Source organism: Ambystoma mexicanum, chromosome 6p, assembly GCF_040938575.1.
Source record: "Ambystoma mexicanum isolate Mex_15411 chromosome 6p, UKY_AmexF1_1, whole genome shotgun sequence".
Lineage (NCBI taxonomy): Eukaryota > Metazoa > Chordata > Amphibia > Caudata > Ambystomatidae > Ambystoma > Ambystoma mexicanum.
The window spans coordinates 1,483,670,138-1,483,683,920 of NC_090935.1; the positions used below are offsets into that span (position 1 = coordinate 1,483,670,138).

At 45.6% G+C, this 13,783-nt stretch overlaps 1 protein-coding gene across 2 annotated transcripts in view; it reads left to right on the forward strand.

Annotated features, from left to right (window-relative positions):
- Nucleotides 1–13,783, forward strand: part of LOC138511073 (coiled-coil domain-containing protein 158-like) — a 1,302,957-nt gene that overhangs the window by 117,251 nt on the left and 1,171,923 nt on the right. For both annotated transcript variants that reach the window (XM_069626572.1, XM_069626573.1), the window contains exon 2: nt 5,605–5,768. In XM_069626572.1, coding sequence (XP_069482673.1) covers nt 5,605–5,768 — 164 coding nt within the window. The remainder of the gene's footprint in view (nt 1–5,604; nt 5,769–13,783) is intronic.

Here is a 13,783-nt window from a genome sequence, read left to right on the forward strand (position 1 = left end):
GCTTCTGAACAATTTCCAGTGGTGAGAGGTCCCCAGATATACTATTCTGTCTCTCATCCACACTGCTGGGTCACTCTCAGCAGTCAATCATACAGAAGGGCATTCATGCAGTCAGTCAGCCAAACAGGCACACAGTGCATTCAGGCCATCCTCCTCCCTCTCAGACACTCACAACAAGGAATGTGGATTGGGACAAGTACCCAGCATTCAACACTACGCACTGCATTCAGGCCAGTTTCGGACAGGGCTGTCTCAGTCTTTGTCTCTCATACCAGAAACCAGACAGCCACAACAGGAAGTGCATATTGGTCACACACTCCATTCACCCAGGTCCCACCCACAGGATGTACCCACAACATACAGTCACTGGGAAGGCTCCAGCCAGTCTGGACTGGACTTCACAACAACACCATATATGGAACTTCCACCCAACAGCCAGTCAGGGGGAAGGGACAGAGTCAGGGCTTCCCAGGACTTTGGGAAAACAAGGTAACAGGCAATAGAAAGCAAGAGGCCACAGGGGCCATCTTTTTTTCCATCAGGAATCAACTGATTCCAATGGCAGGGCCTGGGTATCCCAAAATGGAGGATACTCAGAGCATCTGTCAAATTCAGCATGGAGCTGCCACCAGCCCATACCCTGCTCTGTGGGCCACCCACAGGTGCCCAAAAACATACACTAGGGGCACAGGGTTGTACCCCCACCCATGGGTGCCATAAGGGTTTCCCATGGGTCTGTACACCAAACCAAAAACAGGAAGAGCTGCACTGCCAGGAGTCCCACATGGACTCCTGGGCAGAAAACAATACAGAACACAATGAAAAAGGACTACAGGACAAGGACAGGGAGGCCCTGTCCCTCCAATGCATTTCCAGCATCACACTCGGATAATATTTTTCACTTCTTTCGGTGAGACTGGAGAGAATGAGAAAAGAGTACAAGGAGGGGCGTGATGGTCTGGTGAGAGGTTAGTGTTGGAACTATTGGCAAGGCTATTCCTTAACTCTATTTTAGTTTGTAGCAAAATGATTTTGTCGGCTAGAGCTTTCTGTATTTTGGTGCACCAATCCGCATCCTTCACACATGCTTCTGTTGGTGAAGCTGGAGACTCCAATTCCCTTAGGATGCTGAAGAGCTCCTTGGTCCCGGATTTAGCATTTAGGATTCTATTATTTTAGGTCCCTTTTTTTGGTGTTGAGGATGGCAGATTTATAGGAGGCAGCTTCTGAGGCGAACAGCGTCTTGTTGGGAGTAGTAGCCGATTTTCTCCAAGTAGTTTCGGCCGCTCTTTTGGCATTCCAGAGCGTTTTTAGTTCAGTTCTGAACCATTTATTGAGGTGGGCTGTCTTTTTTTTTTTTTTAGTTTGATAGGCGCAGTATTGTTTATGGCTGACTCTAAGGTCTCATTGTAGAGGTCGACTAGTTTATTGAATCTAGGTCCTTGTAGTTAGTTGAGTCCAGGATACTGTGGATCAGAGGACGTAGGTTCTGAAGCATTATATTCCGGATATTTCTGGATAGAATCTGGGGGGAGATAGTGGAGCTAGGATTAGGGACATGGTGGTCCTGTGCCTTTGGACATGACCACCATATTTGCCATATGTAGCCCTCTCCCCACACCGCCGCCAGAAACCTGGCCTCACCACAGGCAACATTTACGAGTACTGGTTCATCTTGCCATCTGTATAACAATTTACTTCCATACAATTTGTACTGGCATAGATTTTGTTTGTGGTAAGACACAACTGCTCCCTAACTGTCTCATCCAGCTCAACTGCCAGATCTCTTTACCACCGTTTTCTGAAGCACTCTGCCCCACCCCCTGACACCAATAAAAAGGATTTGTATATGCTGCAGAACAGACCTTTAGTTGTATGGCATATATCGAGGATGTTCTCAGTAGCTATCAACTCCCTTTGCCTACTCAGTTTCCATGTACTTGCCATGAGAACCCCCATCAATTGCAAATACATGAAGACTGAAAATTTCCCAATCATCAATCCAACCCCCAGTACCTCTAATTTGACAAATGTCCTACTGCATCTAAACCCACCTAAAACCAGGGCTGGAAGCGAAGGGGATCCACTATACCATCTCTAACCGGGGAATCCCAAAGGTGGCTCAAGGGGGAGGGCCACATAATGTCACCCTGCATCTCCTTTTGCCTCCCAATATAGGCCTATTATTGGATGAGCGCACAAACTCCTTGGGACCCACAACCATTCAACCACCGTGGCCAGATGCAATCAATAATCCTCCAGGTCTGCCCATTACTTCTCTTTGTCACAGCTTAAGTGTGAAACAATAGCCCTAAACTCTGCCGCCTTGTAATAATTGTGTCCATCTGGGAATCCCACCCCCCTCGTTTCTTTGGCATAATTAGAGTGGTATATGCCACCCTCAGCTTCCGTTCCTGCCAGAGGAACTCTAAGGTCTTGTATTTAAGCTCAGAGAACATCTCCCTCGGAACCCTGATAGGAAGCATCTGGAAGGTTTTGGCAACAAAGACATTTTTAGAACATTCAGGTGCCCCATCAAAGACAAGGGGCCTCATTAGGACCCTGGCGGTAAGGGGTTAGCGCCAGCGTTAGCTGCGCCGACCCCTTACCGCCAACTACGAGTTCCCAGAGCGCCATGGTCACTTTTCCGCCCGCTTTTTGCGGGCGTAAAAATCCATGGCGCTATGGGACCTCGTTGTTAATTACGCCACCGTAGTGTACGGTGGCGTAATTAACACCTTCCCCACTCCCATTGAGCCCTATGGGGCCGAAATGGGAATGGGGAAGGGTAAATGGGTCAATGGGGACTTACCGCCCCGCCGACCTCGGAATGGGGCGGTAAGTCCGCCATCCGCCATGGCGTAAAGGGACTTTGCGCCATGGCGGAAAAGTCCGCGGATGGCGGAAAAAATCCGCCAGGGTCGTAATGAGGGCCAAGGTCAGTTGGGACCATTCCTCCAGCCTTCTAGAGAGAGTTCTCAGCATAGGGGTATAATCATCATCATATAGTTCCCCTAATGTCCTCGTAACTATCACCCCCAGGTATTTCAGGCTTTTTTGATGAATAGCCATATTCAATAACATCATGCCTTCTACTGATTTTTCTGGACCCCTGCTGTACAGGAAGAGAATTTATTTTCTGCATTCTCCTTGAAACCCGTCAAACTACCATATTATGCTATCACGCGCATGGCTGCTGGAATTGAGTTTCCCGGGTTATGCAATTGGAGAAGGATATCATCCGCGTACAACCACAGCTTTTATTCATTGCCTCTCATCATTAACCCTTCCACCTCACTATCATATCAAACATTTACTGCCAAATGTTCTATAGAAATGGCAAAAAGCAACAGTGATAGAGGGCATCCTTGCCTAGTCCCCCTCCTCAAAAGAAAGAGTGGTGAACTCGTTCCATTCACCACGTCCTGTGCCATTGGGTCAATAAAAAGAGCCCGGATCCCTCTCTGGATTTCATTGCCAAAGCAAAATGTATGTAGAACCGCAAATAAAGAATCTCCGTTTACTTTGTCGAATGCCTTTTCTATGTTAAGGGTTCACATTACCGGATCTCCTGCACCTTTCCTTGATGATTCCATGAGATTCAATGTCTTCCCAAGTGTATTTGCCCCCTGTCAACCTTGAATGAAACCCACCTGGTCTGAATGCATTAAAGGGGGTATCAATGCCTTGAGATGCATAGACAAGATGCTGGTATAGATCTTCTCGTCCACATTCAACAAACATTACGGGTGATATGACTGACACTTTGTTGGGTCTCTACCCTCCTTAGGTAACGCATATATGAATGTTTTACTAAATGAGGGAGGAGCAATCCCCATCTTCATTATGTTATTAATGAGCTAAACTAAGTGTTGCAGTAACGGCCCAGCAAGGCATTTATACAAGCCTATAGCATAAGCATCTTCCCAAGGAGCCTTGCACATTGCCAGTCTATCAATCACTTTCAGTACCTCTTCATCTATGACTAAAGCATCCATACAACATACTTCACATTGGGACAGGTTTGCCATGGGAATTCCCTCGAGGTATCAGTCTAGCTCCTGTCCCATTCCTCCCCCAGCACTGTCATACCGTTTCTCATAGAACCCTCTTTACCCTATAAAATACCATTTTTATGTTAAGTTCACATTTTCTATTTTTATATTTCATGGGGCATACAATATGTGATGACTGAAATTCCTTCGAAAAGCTAACAGTATGAGAATGATTGAAAATCAGGAAGACGGCAAACATTTTTGGGGGGATCAGAATGAGATTAATCTAGCTATGGTATGGAGATTATTTCATTGTTTTTAAACTGCTTTTGATTAACTTGTTGCTCACATAATAGCCTGTAGTTTTTGCCAATTCGGCTAAGAGAGCTCCCCGACATTGTGATTGGTGTTACAGAATCTGGAAAAAGAGTGCCCACACTTGCACCTTTAGCCAGATTACAGAAGACGTAGGGCCTCATTACAATGAGGAATTACCGGGTCATTCCTCATTGAAAAAACCCATCCCCATTCCCATTTGAGCCCCCAGAGGGCTCAATGGGAATGGGAAGGGAGCCAATAACGGGCCTGTTAATAACGGGCCCTTTATTAGCTCCCTGGTCTTCTTGCGGGACCCGCTAAGGACGCCTGGTTTTACCAGGTATCCTTACCGGGTCCTGCAAGGGAACTTCTTAATAGGGCGTCCCGTAATGAATGGTGCCGGCCCCGTACCGGCACCCTTCATTACGGGAATGCCTGGGTCGTAATGAGGTCTGTAGCATTATTAACATCCAGATTCGAAGTTCCTCACATTGTGGCTTCTTTGCAGACATCACAGAATATCCTCCTGTTGTGACATCTTCATCTGCCTGCACATAAAAGTAAGCAGTAGTCTGCTCAACCTTTTTGAATGTATGTAAAGGGCTTGAGAGGTCTTGGTGCAGCTCTAGACTTAACCCACCATAATGGGCAGTGGCCTTAAACTCTTTGTGCCCAAACGATGGCTGTAGAGTGCCACTCACACATTCTTTGAACACACTTCCTTTTAAAATAGGCTGCTTCCACTTCCAATACACCATCACAATCCCTGTTGCAACGTCTAAATTATTGTTGCAAGTGTGATAATTAGCAGTGGGAACATAGGGTTGAGTGTGGATGCAGGGAATCAAATCAGATTTAAGAAGTCTTAGTGAGAAAAGCATTTTTCTTTAATTTATTTTGTATTCAAAGTTGATTGCATGCATTTCGAGTCACTTCCATGCAGGGGCGTTGCTAGGGGGGGGGCTAAGGGGGCTATAGCCCCTGATCTTTTGGTTGTAGCCCCGGATAGAATCTCAGGAGCTACAGCCAAAAGACTAGCTAGCCCCCAGTCCCAACAGTTCCGACATCAGCTTAGCCCCGGGTCTTTTCCAGACCTAGCAACTCCCCTGCTTCCATGTGACAAACATTTCCAGCAATGTTTGAATTAAAGAGGCCTCACATTAAGAGAACCTGTGCTATTGGTCTATAGTTGCCTCTTATTATGATGTTTAGCTTTGAAGCCCGTGTTCAAAAAAGAAAGTAAATGCTATATTATTGAATTGTTCTCACCTATTTCTCCATCCATGATTAGGTGTTGTTACGGGACCGGGTCCCAGGCGACTGCTCTCAGGCCGCAGGAAAACATCAGTCGGTGATGCCAGTGTGGAGCAAAAAGAAATGAGTGACTTAAAGCTTGCTTGGATCCTGAAGAAACGTGAGCTTGAAGTGAAGGAGATGAAAAACGCCATCAAAGATGTGAGTTACCTGCTTCATTGCAAACATTAGGTGGCTGAAGATTGCAGCAGGAGTACCAAAGAAACCTGAGTATTCATATGAGTATTCATATGTAACCCTATCATATGATGATTGAAACTGCAAAAGATTTGGACATTGATCATTTCTTTTTAGGCATATCTTTATTAAGGAGCTTTCGCCTGTAAAGACAAGCACACAGAAACAAAATCAGAACACGAATACAAATAAGCAATGGTAGTCTTGCAGACAAATGCTACAGTTCAAATAGGAAAAACATCCCCTATCGCCCTAAACAGAACCGCTTCCATGAGCATCACAGAAACCTTATTAGGAATAAAAACAAAACTAAAGCGTGCCCCGGCAGGTCTAGCATCTTAAGGCACAGGTTATTTAAAGCAATGGAAAGGATTAGGGAGATTCCAGTCTGTGCACCGAATCCTTGTGTGCTTGATTAAAGGTGATGAATGACAACCAATTTTACAGTTTAAAATCGAAGAATTTCAGCCCAATGCCAGTTTTTGCCAAACCACACAATGAGGGTGTGGGAGAGTGGGGGGGCTTCAGTTTGTTTCTACCAGTGGATTATTTCTCCGTTAGCCGCCAGCAATATGTGGCCATTGAGCCTGCCTGTGGCCATTTTCAGGGGAAAGCCATCATAACTATCCACTGCTCCCAGAACCCCTACCACTGGGTCTTGTGGCATGGAGATGCTGAGAGATTTTGCAAATCACGACCAACGTTCCATCCCGAAATTAATTGCAGAACTGGCTTAGCGCAACCACAATTGCTCTTACATAGTGAATGCCAAAGGGTAGATCTTAATAAATGTATCTGTAGTGCAATATCAATGCAAATACACCTCACAGGCATTTCCCCAGAGTTGCACACAGTGAGGCAAACGTGCTGCCCTCGACCAACTCATGTGTAGCTCCTGTTCCCATTTTTCCATATGGGGGCCTGTCAACAGTGGCTTCATGGTCAAGGTCCTTATAAGATGTTAAAACCAAACGTGCGTTGTATTGTGCTTCAACCAGTGTTTAAAATGCCGTTATAACTTTTTGAGTGGTCCATAGTCTGGGTTATATGTAAGTGAACCTGTTCCCCTCTGGCACACGCAAGCTGCTTTACATCTTTTAATGTTTAGTGGCACCCACTCTCACCCATGTTAGTGAGACCAGTTGGCTTCCAACTCTTGAAGGCTATACCAATATATGTGCTCTGATATGATATGCAGTGACTACTTACCCAAAATACTGAAGGGTGTAACAATAGCTGTCGAAAGAGCTGCATTCTGCATTAGATTTTTAACCCATCCATGGAAGGTTGTCTGTCAGGTGGCTCAGGGATTTCAGCTCCAAAGCTTGTCAGGAGAACATATCTGCCACTCCTGATGTTTGAGTTGAGCCACAAAGGCATAGCACCATACTTTAGGGGCAGACTGGCAGAGGATTAGTCTATTTGTGGCAGAGCTCTGGGGACACACTAACATTACCTGCTTGACTGTTACAGAGCACACTTTGAAACAGAAAACGTTTATTTTTACCCACAGGCGCTTTGAGTGTGACCCTACTCATTGAGCTTGGATTAACATCTATTGAGCGTCAATTCACACAAAGACCACTCCTTTGCTGGGTTTGTGCATGGTCATGCCAATCCCCGGCAAAATATAGAGAGGCCCCGGTGGTCCTGCTGGGATTGTAGTTCTCGCCCCTGGTTCAGATATAGCAAGACTTCATTGCGAGCAATGGGACTGGTCGACATCTGGGACACTCCAGAAGGGTCTAGGCAGAGTGTAGTGAATGCATTTGAAGCACAGACCCTAGCAAGGAAAATGGATAAGTGCGTAAGTCTTTGAACAGGACAAACATACCTACTTAACAAAGAGGTGTATGGGGTGTAGCAGTATCTGACTTTGGAATCTTAACCATTTCAAAGGACGCCATACATTCAACTAAGATTAGGAACGCTACCTATAGCTGCAGTTAAAACTCAATGGCCCAAAACTGCATCCGCTACCTGTCCTTTCGGCCCATAAGTTGTATACATTGTTCAACACTTTCTTTTCATGTGCCCAGTGTATGAGAAGATTCGCTGCAAAAATTCAGAACCCTGTCTCACTAATCATTGCATCAGAAAATGACGTGAAATCAGAGATATTATGCATGAAATCAGAATGTGTGGATCTGATATTTGCAATATCAAGTTATGTTGGGTGTGCTTGGGCAAGGAGAAAAGAAACGTTAACCCCTTAAGTGCCAGGCTATTATGTAAGTCTATGCAAAAAGGACAAGCTCTTGGCACTTATGATTTGACTATTTTTAAATCAGCTTAGTAGACAAGGGACGATGGGCCTCATTACACGGTAGGCGGTAAGGGTTTACCGGTACCGGTAACCGTAATCAGCGCCTTCCCCATTCCCATTATGCCCTATGGGGCAAAAATGGGAATGGGGAAGGGCAATGGAGGAAGGAGGAATTACCGCCTTCCCAACCTTGGAATAGGGCGGTAATTCCCCTTTCCTCCAAGGCGGTACCGGTAAATTACCGGCATGAACCATGGCGCTAATAGCGCCATGGTTTACCGCCTACCGTGTAATGAGGCCCGATGTTCGTAATGCGTACTGGTCTTATTTTTAATCGAAAGATCATTGTTTTTACTGTCTGCTCCATCTTGCACCTTGTTTTTATTTCTTATGAACATTGTGTTCCAGTTAATTTTTATGATTAACGTAAACGATAATAGAGACCTTTTGAATTGAATTGAATTTGGGGCAAGGGACCCTTGCATGTAAAAAATATCTTTTTCTTCTGAAACTGCTGAATCAGAATAAGATGGTGGGCAAACGGGCAGAAGTGTGGCTTGAAAGTCATATAAAAGTAGGGTCATACCCTTTTTCAGGCTAGTGATGTGCCCTAATAGAGAACCTTTTAACCTCTTCAACCTATTAGATTATTTATAAAGACCCTCTAAAGTCTTAAGGGTGTTAAGCCTAAATAGAGGACTGAGTTGTTGGGTGCTATTAACTTCCGAACAGCCGACTGCATTCTGTTCCCATGCAAAAGGATAGGCCTTTTTTCAGAGTGTGCAATAAATGATAGGAACCTGTGATATTGAGGTCCTTGCATTTGGAGAAGTTAATGACATAAGGTAATGAGTGTTTCGGGATGGTCAACCATGAACAACATATTTTCTAGAAAGAGGAATAGTTTGTGATGCTGATGGGAATCTGCATATCGTAGGAGACTGTTATTTTATAGGATACTTTAAACAATGGCACCCCATGGTCAATGCAGAAATTAATAGGGACAAGGGCACCCCTGTTTTGTTCTTCATTGAAGCATTACTTTTAAAGCTTGCTCCTCAATAATGGTCCCCTTTTCGGTGGGATGCACAAAGTCAAGATCGGTCCAAAACCAAATTCAGGGAAAACATCCTTGATTTTATATATGCCCTGGAAATCTCGGTATTTATTTATTTATTTAGAGTTCTTATATAGCGCCTTTGCCCGCAGGCCTCGAAGCGCTTCCAAGAAGCAAACATACAAACAATACAAGACTCAAACACAAACTGTTTAAACAAAGCGTCAGACCAACATCAGGATAGACCCATCATATTACTACTGAGGGTGATGAAAACAAAGTCAAACTATAAGACCAAGGTTTGTAGAGCCCATGGGCAGGTATTTGCACAGTCTCAAGTACATAGGCAGGGTGCAGGCCCCACACCCCACCAAAATGCAGGCTCTGTTTCCTTGGGTACACCAATTGTCCAGTTTTATTGTGCAAAGAAGTTTCAGGTTAGTGGAACGCACTACCGCAGACCGTGTTCTAGAAGGAAGCCATGCAAGGAATTTGTTGCGAAGGGCGTCTCTGGGTTCACTCTTAGGGGACTTTGGACCATTGGTGATGGTGAATTTGCGTTTATCCGTGACCAGAGCTTTAATGGCTTTATCCTCAGGTATTGGCATGTTGGATTTTCTTCGGCGCAAGGTCCTTAAGTCTGCCACTCTTGGATTCAGGGACACATGCTGACCAGCCAAGCATCCCTTTGCGGGAGCGATAACCGGTTCCGGCAAAACAGTACTGTAGTTCCATGCTGACTTATCAACTAAAGAGGAGAAGGATAATGGAGCTTCTGATCGAGAGTACCGTGGCTCGGGACTACTGCCGACAAGCAAGAGACCAGATGAACATACAAGGTTGTCAGCTACCATCGGAGGCAGATCTGTCCGTGAGGAACGGGTCTCTTTGCTAATGGGCAACAGACTCGCTGGTAAAGCAATGGCTGCTTGAAGATTCTTCTCAAAGAAGAAAGCATGGTATTTCTCTGCAGAGATGTCAAGAGATACTAACCAGGCATCAAAGTCCTCGGATGTGTTGCAGCAATTCAATTCCTTTATGAGGGTGTCTTTCCAGGAACTCCAGAACACAGAGGTACAATTCATCTCGATATCCTTTGACAAGGTGGAGCAAGAGGCAAGAATGGATGTAGATGTAGTTATAGAAACCCTCTCCAACCGGGGAGAGGGTGCTAGCATGGTGGGGGACAACCAGTCCCCATTATTCTCAGCAGTTGGTGGGGACGCCTCGATGCCTTTGACAGACCTATCCACCCCGCTATGAACTACCAGTGGATGGGAAATAGGTGTGTCCAGATTATTTACCTGATAGATTTTGTTAGGGCTGACTACCCCAAGCGCTGTGTGAGTTTTATTAACTTTATCCTTAGTTATTGGACTCTTCACATATGAAGCCAGTTTTTTGTTTGGTGTTATACAGGGCTCCTCAAATGAGCCCATGAGCTCACAGAGTGACTCAGAGCGCCTGGCACGAACCCTCTCTCTCCTGTGAGAGCTGTAGGCCCAGACTTCTGAAACCCAGTCAATTTTGTGAGCAGATTAAGTAACCTCGCAGTCAAAGACAGTGTGGGTGGGTTCAGGCATCATATGACAAGTGAAGCGGGGAACAGGATGCTTAAGGATAAGGGAGAAGCTGTCAGAAATGCGGTGTTCATGTTCGAATTTAAAATTAGGCAGAAGATCAAAGGCAAACAATTAGACAGCTTAGAGTCAGATTTCAGGCAGAGGCGCGTAAAGTGCCAGAGAGGACGATAGCAAAGAACGTAACTGCAGCACAACATCCTCTCTGCCGTTGCCGTATCTGAGCCCCAGAGGCTACACGCCCTCTCTGGGAGTGAGATACGAACGGCAAGGCAGAGCGGTCGTGGAGGCAGGAAACAGGAGCCAGGGGCACCGGGACCAAGCTTCCCAGAGCATGCAGAAGGAGGACGGCAAGAGCCGCCCTCTCCGAGAGTATGGACACAACACGGAGGAGGTGCGCACATGTGCTGTTAGAGGAAAGGACCCACAGGAACCGTGAAAGTCGTCAGGCGGCACTGCCATACGACAGACACTTCCGACAGCCTTCTGTGCAGGAAAAGCATCGGACGCTCAGATGACCTCATCAACTAACTAATGCCAGAAGGATCATTGAGTAGGTGTGAGATTTTCTGCAGGCTAGTTCAGGAATGTTAAGATCCATTGAATATTATCAAAGGTTTTTCTGTTGTGGATGAAGCCAGCATGGCTTGGGCCCACCAAGAGGGACACCATCTGGTCTAGTCTCATGGCCAGTGTTTCAGAAAATATTTGTGTGACCTGGTGTAGGAGAGCAATTGGGTGATAAGAGACACCGTTCTGCAGGTCCTTACCAGGATTCTGCAGAAGTGTTATTGCTGCTTAATCCCCTCCCCCCCGAAAGATCCCACCAATTTCACCAATCAAAGCACCCACCACAAAGAAAGAATGCACCCTGGGCAAGTGTAGGCCTAACCGATAGTTGTTTGAGTTCTCAGCAGAACCGATACCTGGAACAGAAGACCATTATTTCCTATTGCTGTCTCTCTTCTATTTTTCTTTGCCATTGAAGACATTTACCAGCACTTGAGAGGATGTTGGACCTTCTTGATGGAGATGCTGTGACTTCCTCTTGATCCCAGTCAGTCCAGTGGATGTACAGAGCTTCCTCGTTTTTGAATGTTGATTTCTTGCAATATAACAGGAACAATATCCTGACGAGAAACTCTCACTGGTAGCTGCCTTTTTCGTAGTTCTTCAATCACAGGGCTTTTGTTGCACCTTTTTGGTGGTGGCAGCATTGACAAATCCTGAAAGAGTTGGATGGACATGCTATGGCAAAGGGACCTCCCGTCATCTCCACTATGACCTAGAATTGAACTCACCAGGTCTTCAAAGCCAGGAAATACTCTTAAAAACATAAACCAAGGACACATTTCTGAGTCCATTATGAATGGCCAAACAAATCAGGACTACATCTCCCAAATATCCACTGGTTCACAGGGAAAACTCTGAATTGATCATGGAAACACACCTACAGATCCAAAGGAAGGAAGACTATTGGGGAACCATATTTAACCCATGGATAGAACAGTTATGGACACATGCACTTTTCTCCCATTTAGCCATCAGGATAACTGGGTGAAGATCAACCCTTCTCTGTGCAACAACCAGAAATTAATAGAGGACGTCTTCTTACCACACAATAGGGAGTCATTAGGAAAGACGATATCAGGTTTTACCTGCAACTCCCAGTCCAATGAAAGACCTTTATAGCAAACAAACTAACATACTTAGTAAAGGGGCAACCTGAATGGACTTCAAGAAGGGGAAGTCCTGTATTCATTGCCAGAGAGTGAGAGTCATGATAGCAGCACTATCACAGCACGTCATAACTCCTCACAGAAAAGACATCCACAGGTGGCATATTTAAGACTTCTGTCCCAAACTCAGGGCTACAAAGCAGCCCTGCCACTAGGCATGCTCAGACAGAACACGTGACCTTTCCAGCCACTGAATGTGAATCTATTCAGCATAATCCCTATGTAAAGGCCATTTCCAAGGACAGCATTGAACGAGGGGTTTGGAGTTCAGAGTTGGTGAGTTAAAATACTGGGTGCTCAGCTGGTAGAGAACTGTTGCATAAAGTTGGCAGGATTGTGGCCTGGAGGAAGGGACCATCAGAGGAGTGGAGAGTAGATAGACTGTAACCCTGGAGAATGGAGTGACGTGGAATAAGAGCGAAAACCCAGAGAGTGGAGGAAGCGAAAGTGAACGAGAAAACCCAGACAGCACAGGAAGGTGGAGTGAAAAAGAAAACCTGGAGCGTGGAGGAAGGAGGAGAGAAAGTGAACACCTTGAGAATGCAGGAAGGTGGAAGAAGAGAACACCACAATGGAGAAGAGGGTGAGCGAAGCAGCTTGCCCTAAGAGGAAAAGGTGAGCAGAGCAGAAGGCAGAAGCAGAAAGACAGAAGCTTTGACTGATGAACAGGCAGAGTCTCTGGCCTAGATGAAGGCAGCTAAAGTAAAGGCAGGGGCTGTGGCTAAAAAGAAGGTGGAGAAAGAAAAGGCAGAAGCACTGGTAAAAGAGAAAGTAGAGAAAAGGCTGAAGCTCGGGCCAAGGAAAAGGAAGCAAGGGGAAAACGCAGAGCTCTGGCCACGTGGGCCGGGAAAGAGAAAGCAGAGCACCTGACCAAAGGAATGGGGTGAGCGAGTCACAATAGTGAAGTCAGCGAAAACCCTTGGCGAATACACACGCTGCTAGAGTTGTTTTCGGTACTAACTCAGGGAGAAGACAGGTCAAAGATAAGTCACCGTCCAACCCCATCTAAGCTGCCTACATCTGCTTGTTCTAAGATCTTACCACTGGGAGCTTTACTTTTTTCGAGTTCGCAGCAGTTATAACTCCCCAAATATCTCAAGGTACAGCCATATAAACGCAACAAAAACAACATTTCCTATCAATCAATATGTACACACTTCACTCAACACTGTCAGCAAGCTTCTTAACAATTCTAGAGTAAACAATCTTACCATTTTGGGCTCCCTTTTCTTTAACCTAGCCAAACTTCCAGCCTCCTCTTCCCAATTTCTTCAGCTTGTAAGCACATATCGGTTTCTTTAAAAACGCTACGGCCATTAATTTCTCCACCATCTTAG